At 33.5% G+C, this 27,031-nt stretch overlaps 1 protein-coding gene across 1 annotated transcript in view; it reads left to right on the forward strand.

Annotated features, from left to right (window-relative positions):
• Window positions 1–27,031, forward strand: part of LOC121116628 (cell adhesion molecule Dscam1) — a 209,078-nt gene that overhangs the window by 12,250 nt on the left and 169,797 nt on the right. Inside the window, exons 2-3 of the mRNA XM_040710890.2 lie at window positions 5,431–5,554; window positions 25,499–25,614. Of these exons, the coding sequence (XP_040566824.2) occupies window positions 5,506–5,554; window positions 25,499–25,614 (165 nt within the window). The 5' untranslated portion in view covers window positions 5,431–5,505. The remainder of the gene's footprint in view (window positions 1–5,430; window positions 5,555–25,498; window positions 25,615–27,031) is intronic.

Raw genomic sequence — 27,031 nt, forward strand, 5'->3', positions numbered from 1 at the left:
TTACACCACCCAACAGCATGTTTTGCACGCAGTCTGAAACCCACATTTAATATTGTTATTAAAGCCGTAGAATATGAAAATGACCTCTAAAATTTTCAAGCTCTACATATGATATATATTCACATAGCCTAACTAGCTTATTTTATTAAATTTCTTAATAAACATTAAAAACTAAAATAATCAAAATCAAACCTTTTTCAGAGGAATTTAAAAAAGAAATTGAAATGTAAGGTTATTTTAATAAAGATAAAGTAATGAATAATTTATTTTTTAAATGCTGAATGTTTGTAACAATTGTTTTTTTACCTGGATTTTCATCTATATAGTTCTTTCATGTCGAAATATGGCACTGAATGGTAGCTATACCTTATGACTTGATTTTTAAAACAAGTTTTTAAATGCCAAACATTTAGAAGTTGAAAGTTTTAATGGTCATATTCGTGTTTTAAGGCTTTGATAACAATAATAATTGTAGGTTTTATCCTGCAGGCATTCCAAGACCTTCATTTTGTTGCGTAGTGTTGTCAATAATAAGTTAGAAAATTACATCATTTATAAATCGACTATCCAAGGGATAAAATTATACTCTACAAATGTATCCACGCTCTACTCCTGATCTTCCAACTAACCCTCCAGTCAACCAACCACCAAAACTATATGAAATAAATATTAATAAACTAATCCCCCAAAGTATCTATTTTGAATTTGTGGGAAACCCCGTCTTATGCTTTTTATTTTTAATACATTATAAGTAGATTGTAGAGAAAATATACTTTTAAGCATAAAATATATTATATTAATAAATAAATAAAAATGCAAAAGAAAACGTTACGTAATCAAAGGACCGGTACCCACCGGTTCAGCTTTTACTTTTTCAACCTTTATGTTATATCCCGGTAGTTGGATAAATACGCGAACTATTTGTGGCAAATAATTAAATGTCTATTAAAATTCGTGTGACGTATTTTTTTTGAGAATTATATAATAGAGCGTTTATTTTGGTATAAAATTTAAAAAAATTACTGAATATAACCGACATCAGCTGCTATGACACCCTCCAAGTGCCCACGGACGTCCTTGCACACATTGATGATGTAATGGTCTTCCATGGCTGCCCATTGACACTGGCCTTCAATGAGTCCAAATTCGGTTGGCGGGTAGTACAGGACTTCTTCCGATTTGCCACCACACAATGTAGTCAAGGGGATTCAAGTAAGGTGATTGAGGTGGCCCAATGTTTTTGTTCCAAAATGGCATGTTGGCAGCGAGCCAATCTTGAGTCATTCCAGAGGTATGGGCAGATCTTTTCCCTCCTTGACAAGCTTCTGGACCTTGAACACAGTAGTCCTGGATAGTCTAGTGTCTTTGATTATCTCCTTGACAGACCTACCGGCGCGGAGGAGAGTGACAATCATATGACGTTTGGCCTCGTCATTCATCGCAAACGACATTGTTTCATGCGAGTAAGACAAACAAAAACAAAGGCAAAAGGTTTACCGAGTTACTTGTGCTGGAATTTTTTATTTCCGGTCACGGAACCTTGAGATATAAGCGTCTAAAAATTAGTCCGCGTATTTATGCAACTACCGGTCGATACATCAACGATCCAACGAGTGCTTTGTATTAGTGGTATAATTTCCTGTCGTTGCCGGACATTGACCATAATATTATGTAGGTAATTTATGTGGCTATCAAATCAAAGTATCTTCATCTATTAAGGCATAGAAATGACTCCATTTGTTTTTACTTTTAATACTATGGGTTGACCATAATCAGAGTTGTAAAAAATGTGTTCTAACTCGCGTTTGAAGTTTTTGTAGTTGATAATCTGAGGACTTTTTTTAAAATTTCTACAATTTTACAATAATTTCCCCCTGCACCAATAAAGGTATGAGTTGGGTTGAACGGTTTACCCTGAAACCATTAAGTAACTTCATGATTAAATATTTCTTTTTTGTATGTTTGTTGAATGATATTGTTTAAAAGAAAACTGAAATCGAATCCATATCCTCTGAGTCAAGTTAAAGTCATGAGTATCCGTCCCGGATTTATTAAAAAAGACACGGACACTCTTTTATACATATTTTAATTCCTAGGGCAAGCATATAAAGCTCAGTTAGGAATTGGAGGCAGTACAATACCATTTGATCTCATGAGTGCCGAATCAGTAAAATAATAAAAAATAGCTTATTGTCAGTTATGCAGGTATTTTCTGTAGCAGTGATGCAGTTGGAATTAGATAAGAGGCCGAGGACCAAAGTCCCTAATATGAGCCAACAAAAAATTAATTTACTCCTGATCGACTTTTTAAAATGAAAATTTTATTTACAACAAATTATGATTGATAAATTTATGTATTTTTTTTCCTATCTGTAATTAATGAAAAGTTAAACTTAAAAAAAAAAAAAATTTCATTTTTTTTATTTCTTTATGAAATAACATTTGTTACATAATAATAAAAGCTTATCGGAATAATCCATAAAGATGGTATTGGAACCGGAATTGACTAAAAATTTGGTAATTCTACATCTTAATTCAGTAATACCATAAGTATCAATCTCGCCTCTTCCTCTGCGAAATGCCCACCTTTATTTAATCAAATCCTATGTGTGGCTTCAATAAAATAAAACTAAATCCACCATTTTAAGAATTCTCTCACTCTAGGATCAATGTAATTTCTCAAAATATTGGAAGTTGATCTCTTATATTGTATTAAAAAGGATACTATTTATAAAAATGTCATTTGTGTACTTTTGTTTGTGATTATTGTGCATATTACTCAACTTGTATGTAGAAATCATATGTAGATCATAATATTTTTATATAAATCAAAACTATATGCAAATTTTGGCACCAATTCCATTACATAGTTAATCTTATAATGAGGGGCAACATTTATTTTTTGTCGTAGGGTAGGGATGTCCAACATTTTAATATAATGGGCCCCATTGTCACATAAAATATTTTAATCGGCTACAGAACCTATTCAATTATGTTTCATGAAAAATAGCTAAATAAAACAAAGCTATTATCTGCATATTTATTTCAAATTTTGGCCAAACATAAAAAAGGCCAAATCTAATTTTTCAAGGACAATGGTTACCCTGTTCAGGTTCTCCGCAATAAAAACTATATAGATAGGGCAGCAAAACGTGGACTGGAGAGATGGATTTAGAAATACATCAATAACTTTATATTTCCAATAATAGGCAAAAAAATAAAAAAAATAATGAAACACTTTGACAAGTTTTTTGCAAAACTTTTTTTACTCAATATGGCCACCTTGATTATCAATTACAGCCTTTACGCGTTACCTGAAGGCCATGCAGGAGTTGATGGCAAACTCTTCTGACTAGTTTTCCTATGCAGCCACAATGGAGGACTTCAGTGAGTCCACGTTTGGGAGTGTGGTCCAGTTGGTTTTTCTCTCCAAAGTGCCCCGTATAGAAAAGTCAAGGGGGATCAAATCTGGCGAGGAAGGGGGCCTTATCTCTTTGGAACAGAATCGAGCATTGTTATCTGCACAAAAATTTTAGGCAGTTGGCGGACGTGTGAGAGGGGGAACCATTCTGAGTCCACATGTTGTTACCCTCCGGGTAAAAGGTCTTCAGTTATGGCAAGATGGTGTACATAAACACATTATAGTAGGACTTCTGTCCGATTTTCTGTCCAGCTTAAAAAAACAAAAAAAAAAACAGAGACATCTCCTTTCCATCAGAGGCCATAACGCCGAGGGCCATTTTTTGGGCTGGATATTTGGCGTGGTAATCTCTTTTGAACTCTTCTTTTGTTTCTGCTAGCTAGGAGTCGTTCATGCGGTTGTAGAATTGATCAACTGTGAAAATCTTCATGTCCGAGAAAATTTTTGCGATTTTTTACACTTCTCGAGCCTTACCCCCCTCTCCCAGGAGAGATAATTTTTCAAATATTCCTTTAGTTGAGAAATATTTTTCAATGTTTGTACGTATTATTCTTGTTGTACGCGTTTTGATGATATTGTGACAATTTTGTTAAACAAAACTACTTGAAGTGAGAAGGAGTAGTAGGCCCTCGAGAACTAGGTTGGACATCTCTGCCCTCGGTGGATTTTGACCATGCGCAGAGGATTTTCTGAGGGGGATTTTGTCCAGTTAAGATCATAAAAGTACATTTCCTCTATATTGTGTTTAATCTCTGTTTATTTGGCAAACCATTACTAACTTACTCTAATATATAATATTTATTCATTGATTTGATTACTTCAACTGAAATTTTGCAGTTATTGCAGTATTTCTTTCAGTTCTCCCATTTATTGTGCACCCCCCTCCCCATTTTCTTTGTTTGAGTAGGTTAACATTTATTTGCAAATATATATACTTATTTTTTATTAGTAAACAACGTACATTGGTATACAATGTTTTTTATAAAATGTGGTTATTTGACAGACAATTACTGTGTATATGAGTATAGCGTATGCAAACCATGCAAAAAGTTAATCAGTCTGCTCTTTTATGATACGCCATACCTATATACTGTTGCTCGGTATAGTGGTTTCCCGTTAGTACAATTATTCGTTGTTTTTTTTTTTTAGATTTTTAATTTTTTGGGGCATTTTCTATAAAATACTTTGAGACAAGGGGAATCGATTTTGTTTTATCAACTTATTAGCGAAAAAACAAACTTACTCCCAAAGCCCAGGAATCTACTCTGATTAGAATGAAACATAGGCCTAATTACGTATCTCAGAATTTTAAACAACTTTTATTTTATAGCCAAAGTAGGTACCTGTCTCCGTTTTTGACGTTTTTACTTAAGTTTCTCCAAGGAGGACGAACATTAAACACAGCCATAAATTATTTTAATACTATGTGGGATTATTACTGTATGTATCTTTGCAGATTTTTTTTCGAAAAGAGATTATAACATTTAAAAAAGAAGATAGGATCAGGCAAAGGATTTTTGACTGTAGGATAATGAAAAATGAGCAAAGAATAATTCAAATGGACTATTTTTCCTTCTGTAAAACTTATAATCTCACTTTTAAAAATGCAAAAGGGGTTCAGGTTTAATTTTAATTTCTTAATATCCTTGGCAATGGATGTCCAACCTACTTAATCTCCTTATAAAAAAGGTGCAGAAATACATACCAACATCTACAAACTTATTCTTAAACTCTTTTCGTTCTTTATCTTTTGTTTTATTTTAAGGACAAGAATTTTTAATTAATTTTAATTTCTTCAAGTCATGGGCAACACTGGGGCAAACCTACTCTAGTATAGATTAATTAAATAATTAATAACAAACAAACATTAAACCTTTTTTTAGGACTGATAAATTGGACTGAACCGAACTGGACCTGCGGTTCCTGATAAAAACCCATATAACACGTGTCTTAAATGTTTATTTACATTCTATATCCATATACCTAATAGTTTTTTCCCCCCTTTTCAGATTGATGGAGTCGTAGAGAGACCACGTAAAATCAAAAGGGATTGAGACTCAGCTCGATTAATTATATACAAGAATATGCATTTATCACTGTTCTTTGGATTACTTCATTTCTACGCACTAACAGGTAAGATCTCTCTCTCTTTCTACGCACTAAACAATTAGAAAGACGAGGAGAAAAACATAATTTTTATTTCTAGTTAGTATTATGTTACATATAACTATATAATGTTTCAATTTTTTTAGATGTTTATATTCAGATAGTGCTGTGGTAGTCCCTATTAATTCGGTCCTTTTGAGTCTTAGGACGGGTACTATCAGTCCTTCGGACTGTCAGTACTAGAACTGAGTATAAAAAGAAGATATAAAGTTGAGTGACGTTCTAAAGCAGCGATTCTCAACTTTTTTTTTTTAGTGATGTACCATTTTGTAAATTATTTATTTAAGCTAAATACCAGTAGAAAGAAATTTTAGTTTTGGGATAGGGACGTTCGTATGATTCCAAAATCCAGAGCTGTTCAAATAAAAAAATGATTTTTTTTTTGGAAAATATTTGAGTTGTAAATTTTTAGAAAAAACTTTTAAAATTTTAAATTTGCCGGAGAAAAAGTTCAAAATCCACGACTTTTAAGAAAAGGATTTTTTTTTGAAAATATTTCAATTATAAATTTTTCATAAATCAAAGTTTTTGGAGAAAAATTTAAAAGCTCATAGCCATTCACAAAAAATTGAGCTTAATCTCAAAACTTCAATTTTTTGAAAAAACATTCAAACATCAATTTTCTGGTAAAAACAAAAATCCTTAATTTTCCCCTCCAGTCCACCTCTTCTGGACGCCCCTGAGTTATGTACAACTTGTAAAATATTATTTCAAAATCTCAAGTACCCCTGGAGTGCATCCAAGTACCCCCAAGGGGTGCGTGTACCCCCATTTGAGAACCACTGTTCTAAAGCATCGAACTTTATAAGTTGTAAGTCTGATACAGAGAACAACAAAATACTATATACAGATATGGGTCATAAATTAGGTCAAGGTCAAACTTGTATAGCTACAGATGAGTAGCTTGTAATGAAAAAACTACCTTAAAAATTTCGAAAAAAAAAAGGTCGTTGCGTGTGCTTTTTCTTCCTGGTTGTTGATTATTTAAAGATCCTCGTGGGGTTTATTTCTTCCTTTGAAGTAAGCATTCTCGCCTATCTTCGGTGTGATTTTTTTTTCTCTTAGTTATAAAACAATTAAAATCCATATAAGTATATTATGGGCATACGTTCACTTTTTTCCTACTTTTTATAAATGAATGTAGGAACGAGTTTCCCTTAAAGCCCCCCTCTTCTTTTTTTTTATTCTCCGTCTCCCACACATCATACTTCTCTGTGTTTGTACGTACGTACGTAGTGGTTGTGTTTGAAAGCATGTAGTGTCTTCCAGACACTCAACTAATAATTCACTTCACTCGTTTATAGAATGATATCTCTAAAAAAAAAGTAATTATTTTATGGGAATTTAAAAATTTGTGTATATGGAACTAATCAATTTGGTTGTACAAAATTTATAAGGCTCTGAAATCGGTCTAAAATTTTCAGATCAAAGCCTAACACTCTGTAGTTGACACATTTCATGATTAGGGAAGATAGTTGATAGACATTAAAATATCCATCAAGTTTCAAAGGGTCAGGGGGGTTCCGGTATAAGTTAGCCAGCACGCCATAATTTATCTTTCTATCTGGAAATTGGAGACAACGACGTAGGATAATTGAAATTCAATTATCGCAACCTTTTAAGAATAAGGCAATAACTTTTGTGGCTCAAGTGGAGGAATGTGAAGTGAAGAGAAGAATATGTAGAGGAGAAGGATTCCGACCTTTTCGAGTTATTCGGATAATTGGCTCAAAGATACCCATTACTTTCCTCCAAGAAGAAGAATGATGTCTGAAATATTATTTCCAAATCGAACTTGTTCGATAGATAAGGATCAAAACATTTTGTTTTGAACCGATTGTTAATTAAATTTAAACGAATTGGAAATTTGGAATGCTTTGATTTGTTTGGATTGCTTCTTTGGTTTATTTAAGTATACCCTTTCACACAATGAGACCTTCCATCTAATTTTGAGAACCTTTCGAAGTGCTAACTATCCGAATAACTCAAAAAAGTCGAAATCCTGCTCCTTTGTTTACTGAACATTCCGGCGCTTGACGTACCAAAGTTATTTCCTTATTATTCAAAGGTTGCGATAATTGAATTTCGACTGTCCTCTGTCGCTATTTCCAATTTCGAGATAGAAAGGGAGAGTATAACGTGCTGGCAAACTTATGTAGGATACATGAGTCATTCTACAGCACTTATGTGGAATAATTAGCTATTTGTGCTGATTTAGCTACTACTCTATGTGGAGGGGGGTGTAATTTTGGTCCTGTGTAGTCACTCATATTCTGAATTGTCAACATCAGATATTTTCTTTTTTGTTCGTTTATTTTATTAATAAAATTCAAATACAAGCCTACTTTAATTAATCATTTTTTTTCTATACTGTAAATAATTATTAAAAGTAATTGAAGAGTTCAATCGAATTAATAGATTAAGGTATTGTACAGGTGGGATAGCAGGGTGTGAAAGCAGCTTACCTTTTATAATTTTTTACATTCTCCTAATTACATATGTATTCAATCAATTTTTAATCATTATTTTCTTAATGATCACAACATATGTTACGTATCACGATTTAATACAGGTGTGTTGTTGATATTGGTTTAATATTTCCCAACTTTCTTCACACATGTTTAGGCAATTTATGAAAAATAATTAGAGGTAGTAGGTCTCAATGTCGACTTACAAAACATTGACCGACAAAATGTCGAATGGACAAAACGTCAAATGGATAAAATGTCGAATAGACAAAACTTCAACCCATAGAACGTCGACTGGAAAATAGTACATTTCAAAATAAGAAAAACTGTTTCTACGACATTTCACTAGGGACATTTCCAGCCCCAGATATTTACCCCACCCCCCCTTCATAAACTAATAGTAAAGTACCCTCACAACCTGCCATTATATCTCGAAATTTGGAGTTATTTTGGGTACTGCCGGGTCTCAAAATGAGATGATACTCGAAACATTCTCAAATTTCGGCGGAGGTGGGGTAAATTTAAATAGTGAAGGTGGGTTTCATCCCATTTTGGGATCAGACCGTACCCGAAAACAGTTCAAACATTTGTTGGGGGGTACATATTGGTTGTGAGGGGCTCATAGTGGTTGCTTAAATAGTAGCAGTGGGTTTATTCCCATTTTGGGAAACGGGGGTAACTGAAAATACCACCAAATAAGGGGTATTGGGAAGGCCCATTACTGGTAGTTTATATAAAAATGGTGCTGCTGGGCTATGTTTCAGGAGGAAAATGTTTGAATGGGATATATCGTTTCAACATTTGGAGTAGCCTTTCATTTTAAATTCTACGGTCGATCTTCTGTCAGTCGAGGTTCTGACGGTTGACGTTTTGAAGTTGTACGTTTTGTCTACTCACCTAATTAGAGTTGTATATTTTGGGATATGAATTTTATTACACAATTTAGCCATATATAATATCATAAACCTGTAAGGGAAGGCTCAAGAGCACTCGCTACAAATGGTATATAAGAACTGATAAATTACATAATATAAGTTCATAAGGTCATTTGCACATATATCTAAAACCTATGATATACTTGAAATCAGAATTAAATAATGTCATAAAAACTGTGATTTATGCATTGTATAAACCTAATCTTTGACTATATATCTATATATTTGACTATTTAAAAAAAAGGTATACTTTTTTTCCATCAAAATATTACAAATGGTCGACAAATGACCTTTTAAGCTTATGTCGGTGATTATAGTAATTTCTCTGTTCTTTTAACACATTGGTAGTGGGTTGCTTGAGCCTTCGCTTACAGGTTTCTAGCATTATATGATTTAGTGAATAGAAAAGGAAGAAACATTGTTGTGTGCTCTCCTTTTTATGCATTCTATAATAGATTCTCGTATTGTCCATTGTAAACAATTTTTCTGCTTCAACTGTATATTTTATAAAGAAATAACTAATTAATTAATAATAACTTATTTATATTTAATTATAATATTTTACCTGTCCTAACACTATTTTAAATGTAGAAGGTATAACAGTAATTTACCCTCTCCTCCAAAAATTATATGTGCGAGGCAACTAATGTTAACATGGGCCTTAATTCAGTATCACTCCTCATACCTCCTCAAGCTCTCCAAAAATCCCATCCCTATACATAAGATATGACATGTTTATATATTAAAATGAAATCAAAACATGACATGGTAACCTTGACAATAAAAACTAATTACAACACCGTTTTCATGGACCCACTCAAGCGCAGTTACTCAACCCTTAGATGTTGTTTCTTCAAGAATGAAATAATAAGCACATCTTGAGGAGATAAAAAACTCGCACGCTAAAACGTTTAATGCCCTAGATATATACATTCATATGTTATTTTCTTTTGAATATGACGTGATGAGGCAAGGAGTTCCTTAGTCCATAGAGTGCACCCTGGCAAAATAAAGTAGAGTAACCTTATTTTAATTCACATTCAATAAGCCAATTTTTGGTGGGGCAACAAGTCCGTATCGTTTGTCCTTGAGTCTTTAGGTGGAATTTTGTGGAAAAAGTCAAAGGAGAACCATGACACCATACTCCACAAATACACAAAAAAGTATACTGACAATTGGGAAGGACCCATAGAGCAAGGAGGCATAGTTTTACATCGCTCCACCAAAAATTGACCTATTAACTTTTTAATACAGGGTGCGTGGACAAAATCTGCCACATTTTAAAGACGACATTACTCCATCAGATGATGTCTGATCCGTCTGTTTTTGGTGTTAAAATTTTTCCTAGGTGATAAGCTTCAGTTATTGTTCACCACTTGTAGCGATAGCATCCTTTTAAGTGCCCAAGAAAAGTCATTATGTTCAATGAGAGAGATCGTAGGTGCGCTGCTATTCAGATTATACTTAGTGATCACATGAAATTAAGCAATGCTGACATCTCTGGCCTTCTGTCAATGCCAATTAGAACGGTCAGAAGTCTCAAGAAGCAGCTGGAGGAGTCATCGGACCCGATGGACGTTGTTGACAGGAAGAATAATGAGGAGAAGAGCACCAGGTTTGTCCGAGACGTCACCTTCATCAACAACGTCAGGGACATCATCGACGAGGACCCCCAGCGTTCTATGAGAGCCATAGCGAGGTACCTGGGCGTGGCCGAGTGGACTGCGAGGGCTTGTGTGAAGGAGGACTTAAGGTGAAAGCCCTACAGGCGTCAGACAGGCCAACTTCTGACTGAAAAGACTCAAGGGTGGCGGCTGCTCAAAAGCTTCAGGCTGCTGAACATCTTGAAGAACCCCAAGTCGTCGAACATGCTCTGTTTCTTCTCTGATTTTTTTCTTTTTTTTGCGTTCGTACCCTTCTCCTCTTAGCCTCCCTCATCACCGGATTTGAACCCGTTGGACTACTTTGTCTGGTCAACCGTGGAGAACATGACCAACCGCTCCTTCCATAACACCAAGCAGTCTCGCATCACCTACATCAAGGATAAATTCAGTGAGGTAGAAGCAGCGCAGATCCAAAATGTCTGTTCTCGGTTTCGTAGCCGCATTAAGCGGGGTTTGGCCGCAGACGGCAGCTACATTGAATAGATAGCTGCTCTATATCTTAATAAAGACGTTCGTTTTTATTTGATCAATAAATATTATAAATAAGCTTGTAGTTATTGTTTTTGTGAAGCGGCAGATTTTATTCACACACCCTGTATGAAGCTTACAAAGAGTGAGAGACCTCCCTACATATATTTTATGAGTGTGATAAGACAACTCCATAAAGAAGCAAGGATAAGGAAATTACCCTCAAGGAATTTGGTCTAAGTCTAACGAAGGCAGAATGGTTGTTTGCTATATCACCTGGAGGTCTTCAATCCTTATATGGGGACTCTATTCTCACCAAAGACATCTCCATGATGTACGCAGCAAGGTGTAAAGGTCAACGAAGACGTTGACCTTCTTCGGGGGCTGTAGGAGGCTGATAAAGACAGTTTGGAAGAGCTAAATTTTGAGAATTGTTCTGAGGGGAAGGCATTTATAATATATAAGGAATTATCTCACTTGTTTGCATTTCTTTATGCCTTCTTTTATTTTAAATTTTTTTGAATATATTTTAATTTATTTTTACAGTTATTATAGAAATACTGTTATTATTTATTAAATAATATAATTGTGTGAACTAACAATATTGTAAGTTTAAAAAAAATAAAAATAATAAAGCCTACGCTGGATGCTGCCTCCCGAAACGCCTGCAAAATTCCATTAATGTGACCAAATTCTTATTTATTAAATCAAAAATGACTTCACGGACTACAGACATACATGCATTACTTATAAGCAAACTTGGCTCCTTAATTAAATCAATGTTACTTTTTAAAGGCTATAACAATCCCTTTTTGCAAAAGAACAGATGTTTCACTCAATTCAGTCAAATTGTATGAACTAACCCAATACTCAAATTGCTCTAATTTCTTTAATCGAACAGCCTTTCAGATTGAAGGAAGCAAGAAATACATACAGACAAATGTTGCTTTATTAATATATACTTTAATCCAGATATGAATCTATAGAGAAATTGGCTCCCAGATTTCAAAAGGAAAAAAAACAAAATCAGTAAATACTAAAAAAATGTTTTTTAATCATTACACAGTTTGTAATAATCTGATTTTGTTAACCTTTTTTTTTATTTTTTTGCAAGATTAAAAAATTCCTTTAAATCAATACATATTAGGGTGAACTTAATTCCCTAAATGTGCTCAAATAAGCTTAACATTTTTTAGGTACATGTTCTCCTTTTTTAATTTTTTTTTTGGTACTGTCTAATGTCAATTTGACCATTTTTGCGAATTTTGACTTTGAGCAGTTCCTGATAGTGAAAGTTTGTTCAGTTAATATCTAAACAGATTTTATTAAATCAATAACTCAATGTTTGTTTTGAGGAATTGACGTAAATATTTTCTATATTGATTCTTTAATCATCGAAATATGTTAACAAGGGGAGAAATTTATATTTATTTGTTTTAGGTCTGCTAATCATTCAAATTTAAGACTTTTTAAACCATTGGCCCACCCTAATGTAAATTGTACATATGAGGAACAAAGTCCTGCATTTTTAAAGAAAAAAACCCCCAACAACATCAAAAATAATCGCTTATCAATCGTTAGGTATTTTGTTTTATTTCACATTTATTTAAGTAAATTTTTTGCAAGATTTATCCTCTCAAGACATTCCTATACATGAATGAATAATTAATATAAATGCATGCATAAATACAAATTGAAAGAGGCTCCAGAATCCCCAAAATAAGAAAAAATATTTAAATAGATGCTTTCCCATCGTTACAAACAGAAGGATCCTTGGGTATATATATGTATACAGTGGAAATTTTATATTCACAAGGAGTTTAAACCTCAATATCTTGACAGCTCAAAGATCTATATTTATAAAAGTATGCTCATCAGATTCAAATGACAAACTTGTATGAGGCAAAATACAAAATCTTTGAGATTATCTCCAAATACGAACGCCATGTGGTCATTATTTTATGCCTCATTTCCGGACACACACAAAAGGAACTAAATCACTCTATAGATAATCATTCTAAATACCTTAAATGGATATTTAAAAATAGAGGTTTATGCTAGAACTTTTAACTGCCCCGGTTTGTCCCGATCGGGTAATTGGAACCGGATTTATTACGGAAAAACCAACATTTCTAAGATCTTTATGTTTGAGACAAGGGAAATGCAGTCTTGCTGAATCCGAACCCTTTGGCCTACTATGTGTGGGATGTCTTGGAGAAAGTGCCCAATAAACGTATACATAACACTGTTGAGTTCTTGCAGGCTTCAATTCTTAAGGCAGTGGGGAACATGGACAAAAACATCAATGTTTACTAGGTTCAGGATGGGGGAAGTTGTTTAAGTGATTGATTTCTCTATGGCCCGAGTCATGTAAAAGCAAAAGATTCGTGGATTAATTTTGAGAAATAAATTGATACTTACATTATCTTTAAATTATCCGGATTTTAAAGCTTCACCCTGTTCATATATACACATAGTAATGACCGATTTTAAATAAGTAATTTTAAAATTAAGCAGGCAGTTTCCATAATTTTTCGGTTCAATTCTTAGCTTTCACTTTCAAATTGACTTGGACTAGGCTTGAGGTTTTCTTTTATGGCTCTCCACTTTCATCTAGAAAAGACAAAATAAACATTAACATCTTGCAATGCAAGATGTTAATGTTTACTTTTTATTTATATTTTTATAAACATATATTTTATTTATTTTATTATTCTTGCATTAATGCCTTTCTAATCTTTCGATAATTTGTTTCGGCATTTGAGATGGTTTTGAGTCATCTTATTGTAAGGTTTAGACACTCAAGCCGTTCTTTTACAAGTCCATTAAGGGATAAAGTTTCTTGGGTTTAAAGAAAAGGGGGGGGGGAGATGGGAGGAAATCTAAAGTAATGGCTTTATAATTGTTGTAGCTTGTTTTTCAACCTTAAAGTAAAGTTTTAGTCAATCTTTTAGATTTATATTCTCTAAACATATTCTTTTTTACAATCTTACATTTTTGATTAAAAAAAAAAGCTTCATGATTCAAAACCCGTATACAAATATTGTTATCGAGACAACACTAATCTGGGTATATATTGAATGAAAAATGAGGCTTCAGGATTTCAACCTAAGAATATAATAATGATCTGCTTTCTAATTGTTACAATGCGTTTATTTACTTATTTTTATTTTTGTATGTGGTACTTTCACCTCTTGTAAATTTTGACACATGACATATTCCCCGCCTTTTTTATGTTTTATGTTATCTGTTCGAACTTTAACTTGGGTTTTTACGTTTGTATATCACCTATAGATATGGAAAAGAATAAATACATATTTGAAAATAGTGAAGAAATAAAGAAGGATTTATATAAAGACAAGCAAGTCACAGATCCGGGATCATGGGTCTATTTTAAAAGGTCTAATTGACTATTGGCACCTTATTCATGCTCATAGATGAAACAAATATTAAAAAGGAAGAGGACCTGGTATTTCGTAATTGCTACCTGAATATACAAGGTTGATAATGTATAATGGTATATATTTTATTTTTTTCCATTTTGTAAGAGTAAAATTTGAACAAGATGTTTTGTGAGGCCACTCATTTAACAAAACCGTCTGAAATTAGAGATTGGCACAACTTTTATTCAATATGTGAGTCCTCAGCTCTAACAATTTTCTCAATACGAGGCACAAATCACTTGCAAACCTCCACTATTTACTCAAACTCGAGCATGGGTAGCCTCTGGATACTCATATGCCCAGGAGCACACATCCTCTCCCTCAGATGCAGCTCGATAGAGTAGTCCAAGGGGTTTGCTTCTGGAGAGGAGGTTGGCCAGATTCTGAGACCCCAAAAGTCCAGAATGTTTTTTGCAGGAAGGCCTGGATTTTAGCGTCGCAATGACACTCCGTCTTGAGTGAAAGCAAAGTTGTACCCTATCTTTTTTCTGGTCCAAAGTTGCACTTTCTTATCCAGAAGTTTGACGTAAGCATCTGAATTGAGCCATTCCTTCCTCTGAACAAAAAACAGAGACATTGTCTGGATGTTCGGTTGTGATAAAGCGGCTGTTCTGCTTATTTAATGTCAAATCAATGCTTAAAAAAATCAGCAGGAAAGAGTAAAACTCTGCCCCAGTTTTTGTTGTTCTTGATCCAATTTAGGATATTTTTGACTTTTTTCAGCCGTTTCATCTTTCTCTGCTCAAAAAGAAGATGTATAATTGTCCTCCTCTGGGATTTTGCACCAATCTCATTCCAGATTGGAAACAATAAAATGTATACTACTAGATAAGATCAACCCTGCATGTTTTTATTTTCTAAACCTATTTTCATTAGTCTTATATTTGTGACGATAAAATAAAATAAGGTTGGAAGTTTAGTAAGGAGAAACAGAGAAAACAAATCATAAACTCTATTGTTTTGAATTGAACGCTCAGAAACAGTAAAGACTCTGGGGAACCTGTAGAGTGTGAAAAATAATTTAATTATTTTAGTGTACGCTGGGTTATTAAGTTTGAAAAATTGTCAGAAAACTTTTGAAGGAAGATCACAGTTATATAAGCAAAAACAACCAAAAGGCAAGGAAGATGAAAGCAGAGAAGAAGTCGTGTTTGCATGTTATTTACATGTTTCAAATATCTTCATCATCATAGATCAAAAAATTAGAAAGGGGAAGAGACGAAGTGAAAGCTGAAAAAAGACGATCAAGGGCTAAAGTTAAAAAAAATAAACAAAAAAAATAAAAAACGTTATTATTGTATCATTCTATTGGCACTTTGATCTAAATAAAATTAAAGAAAATGATGATAAAAAATGATTCTTGCCAAAATAACATATATATGGATATTTACAAAAAAAAATCGAATCAATATGTATATATTTTCTTGGCCTCCTGTTTTCATCTTCTTGCTGTTGTTTTTTTCTTGTTATTATTATCGCATCCTTCGTCGAATATGTATCATTTTTCTTCCATATTGTGTACAATGTGATGGAGATACTGTTTATAGTTGCGATGCCTTTTAAGAAGGAAAGGAGATATAAGAAAAAAATAAAATAACAAACAGAAAATGGAATCAATTTGTAAGTCGTTGTTTTTGGTGACTTGAACATAAATAAATGTACAGGGTGCAGTTTTGATTCTAGACTGATCTGAGAAGGGATTTGTTAGTGATCTTCCTTTTTTTTACGAAATTAATGAACTTGTATTAAACGTTAACCCAAAGATGAAGCAAATATTATTTCATGATTTGCAGTTTACATAGACTCAAAATTACGCTGATTAATCTGAACAACAATAGATTTGGGCATCAACGTTTTTTTAATCCATTAGTGTCAATTTTCCCTTGCAATGTCTATAGTATGTATATAACACCTACTGGGTTATTTTTAAAATAGCATTCATCTTCCTAGGGTCTGTGTCATTAAAAAAGGTAACAAAAAAAACCATCCTTATCGAGTTTTCATTTGAAAGTATTCTCCTGCAAAGTTTTGACTCTCATATATACGTCCTTTTTAAATCAAATATTCCCAGAAAAAATGGTCTGTGGTTTCTGATGTTTGTCATAAAAGGCATTCCCCTCTCTTACCTCTATAAAATTCGGCTCCCACTTCAAGAAATCTTGAAACATTCTAATTTAATTTCAATAAATACTTCAATGAAATATTAATTACTTTTAACAAACTTTTGGTACTAAAATGTACTGGTTAATTTTGGTGGGATTTAGTGTGATATATAGAGAATCAGCTGATATTATATTGGTAGCAGGCTATATTCTTTAATTGTAAATAAAGGGAAATAGGAAAAGCAACACAAATACTTCTAATTAATCAAATTCACCAGTAGCTTGAATAATAATTGTAAAATTTCCAAATAATTCCAAGAAAATAAATTTTTTAAATAATAATAACTTGCACTTATTCTAAGATGTTCTAAGACAGTCAACAAAAAGGCAACGGATGTCTGAACTTTGGGAATGCCGAAACTTTCTAAGAGAAGAAGATCTTCACTTTTGACATGGCTGTAAGCCGTCAATACAACATTTTCGTAGTAGGATCATCTGAATAAGTAAAAAACCCTTCAGAACAAACCATCCAGCTGCTCAGGTCATATGTCTTGGTGTCGTGGCGTCTAATGACAAGAACAAGTGAAAAGTTGATAGCGAGGTTATTACAAGGCTGGTAACGAAGTTGATATCTTGCTGGGGTTGAAGGTCAATATCTTTATGGACTCGGGATGGGGCTTTTTCTTTAAGGAGTGCAACTTCTATATTTAAAATGAATTTTCTCCTAAACTAATCATCAGATTTTAGTATAAACCATACCAAGTAAAACCTCAATAATAATAAAAAAATATATAATCACTTTTGACGTCAATAACGAACTCGACTCGATCTCGTAAACTGGAGCAGATCTCGTTGAAAGTCTCTTTTGGAAGATTCGTAATTCACCCCAGACCTTGCAAATCAGCTTGCATTTTTTGCAGTAGGGAGATCTATTGGTGAGTTGCTCAACTGCCCCCAACACAAACAAGTTTATGGGGTTAAGGTCCAGTGAGTTGGGAGCTCAAAAAATTGGAACACCAAAGTCAAAAATAATGATTATATGACAACCAGGTTAACATTTTCATTACAAGATGGCATGGAGCAGATCCTTGTTGCCAGACTAATGGCGTTCCAGCCATAACTTCCTCAATGCAAGGTTTTGACATGATCTTCCAAAGACCTTGATGGGGGGTTATGGGGTAATTGCGTGACCTTCTGAGCTTATGGCTCCAAACAGCATAACGGTTACTGGAAATTTTGTCTGCTTTACTTTGGGTAGATCAAATTGACTCATGGATAAACATTTCTTGTGTTATTGTTTTTTTTTTATCTCAACCTCTAATAGTCTGACCTCATCTTGAGATCAGCACGCTTGGTAGTTGATTCATAAGCACCTCCAGACTCTTCCAGTACATGTTTAAGAAGCAAAAAATAATAAGCAACGTCGTACTTCGCGTTCGGTCAAAATTCATTCTTAATGAACGGATGCAGACTGAATATAAATGATTGAAAACTGTCTTTAAAATAATGAAAGTTCAGTAAAATTTCATCCCACACCCTGTATTTATCACATTTGAATTACAGGGATTTATGAACCTCTTCCTACAAATAAAAAAAAAGCAAACAAAAATGGAGAACTAAACATCATATTATTACTTAGTGTTTTATTTCAATTTATTATTCGGGCAAGAATGAACGAAAGAGATGAGAAAATGAGAGGGGAAAAGAACAGAAGAAGAAAAATGAAAGAAACGCTTTTTAACCTTTTTTCTGCTTTTTAGAAAAGAAATAACGAAATGAAAGAGTTTTAGAAAAACGGGAAAAGGAGATTCAAATAAAAAAAATTATGAATTTTTAACTTTATTATTAGTGGGGTTGGGAGAGGGGGGAGAGAAGAAAAAAATGGGTACTTTTTCAGCTTCGTTGAATTCAAATAGACCTTATGTCTATTTACCTATATATATATAGGCTATAACAATAAGTTCTTTCTCTTTTCAAATCCCATGTATTTAAATGTGAAAGTCCTTTTTTTTAGCAAAAAAAAAAAGAAGATATTTAATACATATAAAAAATTGGTTAAAAGGTTTTTTCATTAATATCTGGTGAGCTAACACAAAAGCAATCTTGAACACAAATTGATATTAATCATGATTAATTTTAAAGTCAAACACCGTAGGCAGCAATAACGTCTTCTAGGCAGTGGCGGAATTTGCTCTAAGTGTTTAAAATGTAGGTGTCTCTCATAGTAGACAACTCCTCATTCACAAACTCATTTAATGCCGTAAAAGTTGTGTGTTGGATTCTGCAATCCTGGTACTCTTCGGAGTGGTCCATTCAAATATGAACACTTTGAATTTTAATATATAACAAGATCACATTTATCAATTAACAATGGAATTTCAACAAAATTATTACTATAAACAGACATGCGTTTGAGCTCTCTTAACTACTAATGTAGCCGTTCTTAGCGGCTATAACGGATTTCAGGCGGCGGAGGATGGTCTGACAACCACTGCAGATATGGTCGTCAGTCATGGTGCCCAAGTGCTGGGTGACAGTGGCTTTGAGGGCCTCGGTTTTTGGATGATAGACACTGCCGGCCTTTCTCATGAAATGAATACAAAAGGTGTAGTTGAAGAGGTTGGCGTGAGGGGTGTAGGGGGCCAAAAGTGTCAAAAAAGATTTATAAATAACTTTAAAGAATTATTCAAAAGAGTCTTGTAACTGAGGAGATGGGTTTCTTTCCATTACTGGTGTCAAATTTTGCTTTTCACCCTTACAACGACGTTCTTTCCGTCCGCTTTTTTGGTAGCTCTCCGGAAGGAGGGGTGTAAAACTCCGAGATCTTTAGCATGTGCTCTTATGGACTAAAGGGGATTGGGATGTTTCATTTTACTCATCCGTGTCCAGTTCGGCCTTTTTATAGAACCCTTCATCTTCTCCAACGTTTTGGACTTAATAACTGCATAAATTTGGTCCTTGAGATACCAAACTACTTGAAGTGCACGAATGGAAATTCGTCGATCACGTTCAACTGTCATTTTCTCTACTTGTACATAAGCTAGAGAGCTCAGGTTTATTTCTTTTTGTACCTAATTGCTGAGGCTTTAATATATGGGGATATGAATTAATTTCAATCACTCAACCTTCATTAATTATTGAATTAGAACCTTGATTAGGTGACTGAGAGGCCAACAGTTAACTGAATCAGCTGTAACAGAACTGATGGTTTGTTTTTTCACAAACTCTACTGTCAGGAGTTATACTTTTTTAGGCTGATAAAGAGGCATCACTACCCTTGATAGAGAGGACCTTGACACATTGACGTCCAAGGACAATCTCCGTCATGTAGAGATTCTGTTACTCTTAAAAGGCTTTGATTTCAGCTTCAGCAGTTAATTTTTTTGAACTGACGCTACAACGAGCTTCTCTTCGATCATCACTCTTATCCAAGCAGTCCATAACATAATAAATTGGCGCCTTTGAGCCATATTTGACCACAATAACAGCTTTGGGGAGGTTCCGGGCGCAAGCAAAGTTGTCAGATTTGACCTTTGTTGCTTTTGTGACACAATAATAAACTCTAATCTTTTGAATTTAACATAAACATAAATATGGGATTCTGGGCTCGCTGAAACCCGAAAAAAATTATCAACTTATAATATATACTTCAATTGTGTCAAATAATTTTTTCCTTCTTTAACTTGCAATTTTACGCACTTTCCATTGATCAATAAAATAATTTGTTCATAGAAATGAACAATAACATGTCAAAGAATACAGATTTAAACTGAACTCCAGTTTGGCAAAAGTATTTCTATCTTACTTGTTTGTCAACAGGCCACATAAATATTTATATTTTATTGGTTTGTATACGTGACGTCAATATTATAAATAATAATATTTTCATCAAATATATATATATATATAAAATCACAGAATAAACTAATGAATAATATTGAATCAGTAAAAGAATTTTAGAATAATTTTATTTTGACATTACTTAAATATGCTATGCTCCATGGTTAACGATAGATTATATTTTTATTTTTTGACTTTAATTTCATTATTATAGATCAAAGAAAAAAAATCAAAAAAATAAATAAATCATTGCAATACTTTTTATAGACTGTTGTAGTTGTTCGACTCTTCTGTAATGACGGCCTTCAGGGTACTGATATTGTGGGGATAAGTCTTGTTTGTCTTCCCTAAAAGGGAAGTCCAGGGGGTTTATGTTTGGCAAGGACGAAAGCCAGACGTTGACCCTGTGTAACTTGCTCTTCAACCATAAACCTGAGGACCTTGTAGTACACGTCTGTGTTGATTTTCTCGATGACTTTGAAGAAGTAGGGAGCCATCTTGCTACTGTAGGACCATGATCTGAGCTGGATATTTGGTCCTGAAGATTCCCTATACCAGAACTCTTAATTCAGCCAAGAAGCGAGGATTTTTACTCTTCCAAACAGCGTCTACTCTAAAGATATTTTGTCGGAGTAAATCGGAGTGTGCAGATAAGATTGCACAACCTCCGCCGTTTTACTTGTTGCTCCTACATTTTTGTTCCCAAAAAAACAAAATAAGCATCAAATTGTAGCTTATGGTCAGTTCATTCGAATGGCACCAAATACAGAATTGTCAGACTCTTAGAATTGAGTCTAAAAAGTCTCGAAGAGGATTCTAATTTTTTAGTCCTCACCCTGTGAGTCTTAGAAAAGAAAAAAAAACAGCAAACGATCGTTGAACTGTTTTTCACTCAGCTGTCATTTTATGGTGTAAAATCCTTTGTCTTTTACTCTCTTCTTTTTCTTCTTCTCTAGACCTTATAATCTCCTTTAAAAAAGTGTGTAAAGATACATACTCACACCGCAACGAGAATCATTCTTCGAACTTTAGGCTCTTTATTTTGTGTTTTATATGAAGTAGTCGTTTGTTAGTTAAAATTTTATTTTATAGAAAAATGCTACAAGCCCGCCTTGGCCTTGGTGTAAAAACATTCTTAACATAACCATCTCTTGAGCCTTAAGAACTTAATTGAAAGATGTCAGCAAAATCCATTCATTCGATTGGTTTGGAATTCCGGACACCCACAAAGACATTCGCATTTAATATTTCGATAAACGTTTATCAAGGTAACTTACTTCATAAGTCATGGTAAAAACAATAAACTTTTTTTTTTTTGGATCGATTAGTGACGATAAATGTAGGATAGTTGAGCAAAACATCATATTTTGTCTGTGGTAAATGTTAATTGATTCTCTATAATATGGAAATAAGGTTTGATAACGATGCAATAACATATTTTTAATACATTTAAGCAGGGTGGGGATTTTAAATCCGGAGCAAGTTTAGATCTCATTATCTAGGCAACCCTGAGATCTATGTGTATAAAAGTGTGCTCATGTGATTTCGCTGATAAACCTGTAAAAGAAAGTACACAAAATTATTTAGATGTCGTCCGAATACAAACGGCTTGCGGGGATTATAGTATGCCACTGTACCTCAACTAAACGCCCAAAGATATTATTTAGTTTACGAACCTACTTAAGTCAACTGTTTACGATGTTGATATGATTTTCAAGGACCCTGATGGTTCAAGAACATTTGCAAAAAGATTCCTGATCGTTTTGAGAGCAAAAAACGCACTTCAGACTTCTTGAACTACACGGCAAAGTATATGTGGCTTCCTAGCTCTCCGAATCTGAACTTTTAGGAATATTATATAAGGGCTTCATGGAAAGAGAGTCCAATAAACGTGCCAAAAACAGTGTTGACTCCCAGCAGGCTTCCATTCTCGAATCAGAGTTCAACATAGACCAGGAGTTCCTCATCAAGGCTTGTACCAGGTTTAGGACAAGATTGGAGGCTGTGGATGAAGATGGGAGTCGTTGATTTGAGTAAATGACTTCACTATGAACCCACCTGTCATGTAAACGAAAAAGATTTGTGAATTGCTGAGTTAATATTGGGAAAATAATTGTAATATACATTATTCTTAAATTTTCGGGAGTTAAAATCCCCACCCTAAACCTTACTGGCTATCATAAATATAACAACTAGACAATAGACAGAAACATTTATGATAGGCAGTAAGGTTTAAGTTCTTCCATTTGATTGGTTCCATTTTGACATCCGTTTTGATTATTTTCATTAATACTATTGAAGAAAAGGTTTTCATTCATATAAAACTTGCTTCTCTTTGCTCCAAAAATGGCCGACATCAACAATGCTTACGTCATATGAAAATACTACTTACCTGATAGGTGCAACTCCATCTAATCAATACAGGACTCCAAAATGAAATTCGTTCCCTTTTTGGGTCGGCCTGGAACCAAATGTTGTCTTCATATATATATATATATATATATTTAAAATCCCGTGTAATATACACAACAAATAAAAATCATTCAGTCTAGTTTCTTCACCATGGAAGATAAAATAGCTGCCAAAGAGTCAGTCCTCAGAGGAGGAACAGAGATGGGTCACAATTATGTTTAACGGCAAGTTGTGGGTCCCTGTATTACCCAAGTGGCCAAGAGTTCTCCTCTTGGCGTGGCAACAAGAGTATAGGCCCAACTATGCGTCCAACAAGTCTCTTGTCTGCATTGAAGAGAACGGATACGACCTCATGACCAAGGACCGGTGCCAGTCTCAATCCTAATCCGATTGATTATTTTGTTTTTGGCTACTTTGAGGCACACACTAATAGACGGCCCACACACCTAAGGCACGTCTGGTGGCCACCATCAAGGAGCACTTCTCATCCATGCCATGTTCGTATTGAGTGGCCGTATTGAGGCTAAAGGGAAATTATATCGAGTAAGCCACAAGATTCATTTCTTAGAATAACTTTTTTTTATTTTAAATAAATATATTAAAAATACGTTGTTGTTTCTTTTTGTAAATACGGGTCAAGGCGCGGATTTCATCTTCGAGCCTTGTAAGGAAAAAAACCCTAGCAACAAACTCCTCAACATCTTCAATCTTTAAAATATTGTGAAATATGTAAATAAACTAATTATTTTCTAAAATTCAAATAGTGAAGTTAAAATATTTGTTTTTACCAATACATTTATTTTGAGTGAAAAAAAGTAGGTACTTTTGAGCAAAAAAAATTATAAACAGAAGTAAAAAAGTAAAAGAAAAACTTTACTCTACTTTATTGGTTTATACCCATTTAAGCAACCATAAATAAAGTCCAAAGTTTGAATTAAAAAAAAAGAAAAAAATTCAAGAACATAATTCATTGGCTTCAAACTATGTTTATACATAATATTGTATAATGTACATATTTTCCATAGACTCAGGTGGTTGCCTTAACATGCTTTTTAAATGTTCCAAATACTTACACACACATATGTGTATATAAATTCTTTTTTCTACTAATTAACCAAAGGTATTTAATCTACCTGTATTTTTTGTTGTTATGTAGCGTGTAATGAATTTTGACAAATTATGCTTCTTTTTGTATAAATATTATTATAAATGAAACTAACTTATTTTTTTTAATCAGGAGAGTCCATCTCATTAGTTGATTCTTTCACTTTTTCACTTTTTTTTATAATAATATTTTTAATGAACAACACACTTTGACTTGATATTTCGAGTGGTGATGTGTCGACTCGAATCCTTATTAGCACAGTTTGACTAGATGATGATTTTGCCACTCTTATTCATCAGAGCACTTGCACCAATTAGCAGTTTATGCAAACATTAAATTATTTAGGTGGATCACCATTTGGGGGTACTCTCTTGTGACCCAATTTCCCATAGTTTCTCAGGGTTCTATACCATAGGGGAATTCCAGTGTAATCCTACGTTACCAATTCAATAATTTATGAAGGTTGAGGGATTCAAATTTTTTCATATTTCGATATATTAAAGCATAAACAACTAATTACGAAACAAAACAAATCTGAGTTCTCTAGCTTACGTACAAGTCGACAAAATGACACTTGAACGTGATCGATAAATAGCATGTACCCTAGAAGTGAAGGCATATTTTGCATTAAAATGCAAGCATCACATTCTTAGAAACAAAATAAAATCCCAAGGGAATTCTAATATAAAAGACTTAAAACAAACACCACATCCAACCCAAAACACAAACTACAAATAAATTAAACATAAACATATACAGACTACAATGGAAATAAGATCCTCTTTTAAAGTAAAATCAACACACATAATGTCATCTCACGACAGTTCGGGATTACTGTCAAAATCACAAACTTCTATAAAAACATACCCAAAACAACCAGTGGCAATAATTATATCAATAAAAAATAAAATGTCTGACCTGTTTGCATTACAGATCTCGACTAAAACCCCATATATTTCTCCTCACACTTTCTAGGGTATCACATCTCGTTATCAGATGTACAGGATCTTATTCTATCTACAGCTACTTACTTGCTAAAGAAATATATGTTATTGACATTATAATTGATTTTTTTCCTAATTTAAATGGATGTTAACACCCCGACAATCTATTTGAGAAAACTGCATAATCAGTAACCGTTTTTCCTTTTCTAATCTCTAAACTGTGTTATTTATCTACATAAATCCCACCACTATGTATAACATAGTACTGTTAGAAATTGGAAGATCTTACGGTGAATTGAAAGAACAATTAGTACATTGAAAGTAAAAAATTGTCAAAGTAATAAATACTCAATAGCTCCTTCATTTTTTTCTCATTCTGTTTCCATTTTCTAATTTACATATTTTTATCGCCACAAAATCTGTTCATTTACTCAAGTCGACACAACACTAATCTTGACTTTGATTATTTTTTTTCAGCGTCTTATATTTAATGTACCTTAAATGTTTGTTTGTTTTGTTTTTTACTTTAGGAATAACAAGGGGAGAGAATCTCAAGTTCTCACAAAGCACTTGGCAAAAGGATATTTATTTTTCAAACTCAACTGGAACAACGCTGCCCTGCTCTGCCATTGGATTTCCTATTCCTGTATGTATCCTTTTATATGTAATGTGTACTTTTTGTACATTGTATAATAGACACTTTATTCAAAATGTTGTTTGAACCACATAACGTCATGAATTGGGGATGTTTGGCATGGTTGTTTCACAATTGTGAACATCATCGTCCAATAAATAATGAAATATGTTGGATAAATAATTACTAATAAATCAGAATATTATGGGAAAAAGTCGGTTGACAGATTGAGAATGAAAAAAAAACAACATAAATAATAGTTGTAGTGACAGAAAATCCATATTTTAGCAATAGATGGCCTTAGTTATATATATCTCACGTTTTATAAGTGCAATCTGTTTACACGAGATTAGATTTCATACTAAAAAAATTTTTGAGGCAGTTTCTTGATTGTTTGACTTCGTATTGTTTGAATGGTCGTCAAAGATGGACATTAGCAAGTGGAATATATCCCATGTTTTACAGCTTTTCTTCGAACAAAGATAAAACTAAAGCCAGGCAGCTGAAACTGTAAATATTATTTATTAAATTAAGTAATTTGAATTAAATTCATTCGCAAAAAATTTCAAAAAAAAACCTAGTTATTCCCAGACAAATAAAAAAAATTATTGAAATTTGTAAAAAAAATTTACAAATCCATATTTATTCACCAAATATTAAATGTTTAGGTAGTAGCATCTCTTGGAAGAAGACACAACAAAATGTAGCCAGATGGGTCAATATTTTCTGTTTGGTATTTATTTAAATCGAGGAATCGGACGGAAAGATTATGGGGACTGTCGTTTGGATTCGCAAGGAATAATTCTCATCGGCTATCTAGAAAAGAGTATAAATATTACAATTGCATATTATTCATCATTATTGGAACGTTGGAAAACCGAACTGCAAGAAAGACGATCACGATTGGCCACCAAAAAGTCATTTACCATCTCGACAATGCAGCACCTCACACATCATCAGTTGTTTATTGCAAAATTAGTAGAAACAGGGTTCCAACTAAAGATGCCCTCAATGCTAGCATTATCATGCAACCTACACTCTTCCGTTATCCATCATCATATCATGGATTTCACCAATGATTTCTGGAGTAGTAACCTCAACAGAGCGTCCAAAACGTTCAGCGTCACTTATGTCCATATGGCCACTTCAAAATTTTTGAAACCACTCATCGAAAGTGCAGAGTCTTCATAATGTTTATCAAGCTTCTTTTTAGTCTCCTGACGCGTTTTGCCTTTCATAAAGCAATGTTTAATCAACACACACTAAAATTTGTCTCGTCTATTTTTGAAAATCCCTCGACTTCCTTAATTCAAACGAATGCCAAACGGAAAGAAATAGGCCTATCTAGCTGAAAGTTTGTATGTATTCTTCCAAGAAATGCTACTAATTAAAAATAGCCTCAATACGCGCCATTAGTGCCATCTCTTGC

The sequence above is a fragment of the Lepeophtheirus salmonis genome, chromosome 4 (assembly GCF_016086655.4).
Source record: "Lepeophtheirus salmonis chromosome 4, UVic_Lsal_1.4, whole genome shotgun sequence".
In the NCBI taxonomy this organism is placed as follows: Eukaryota; Metazoa; Arthropoda; class Copepoda; order Siphonostomatoida; family Caligidae; genus Lepeophtheirus; species Lepeophtheirus salmonis.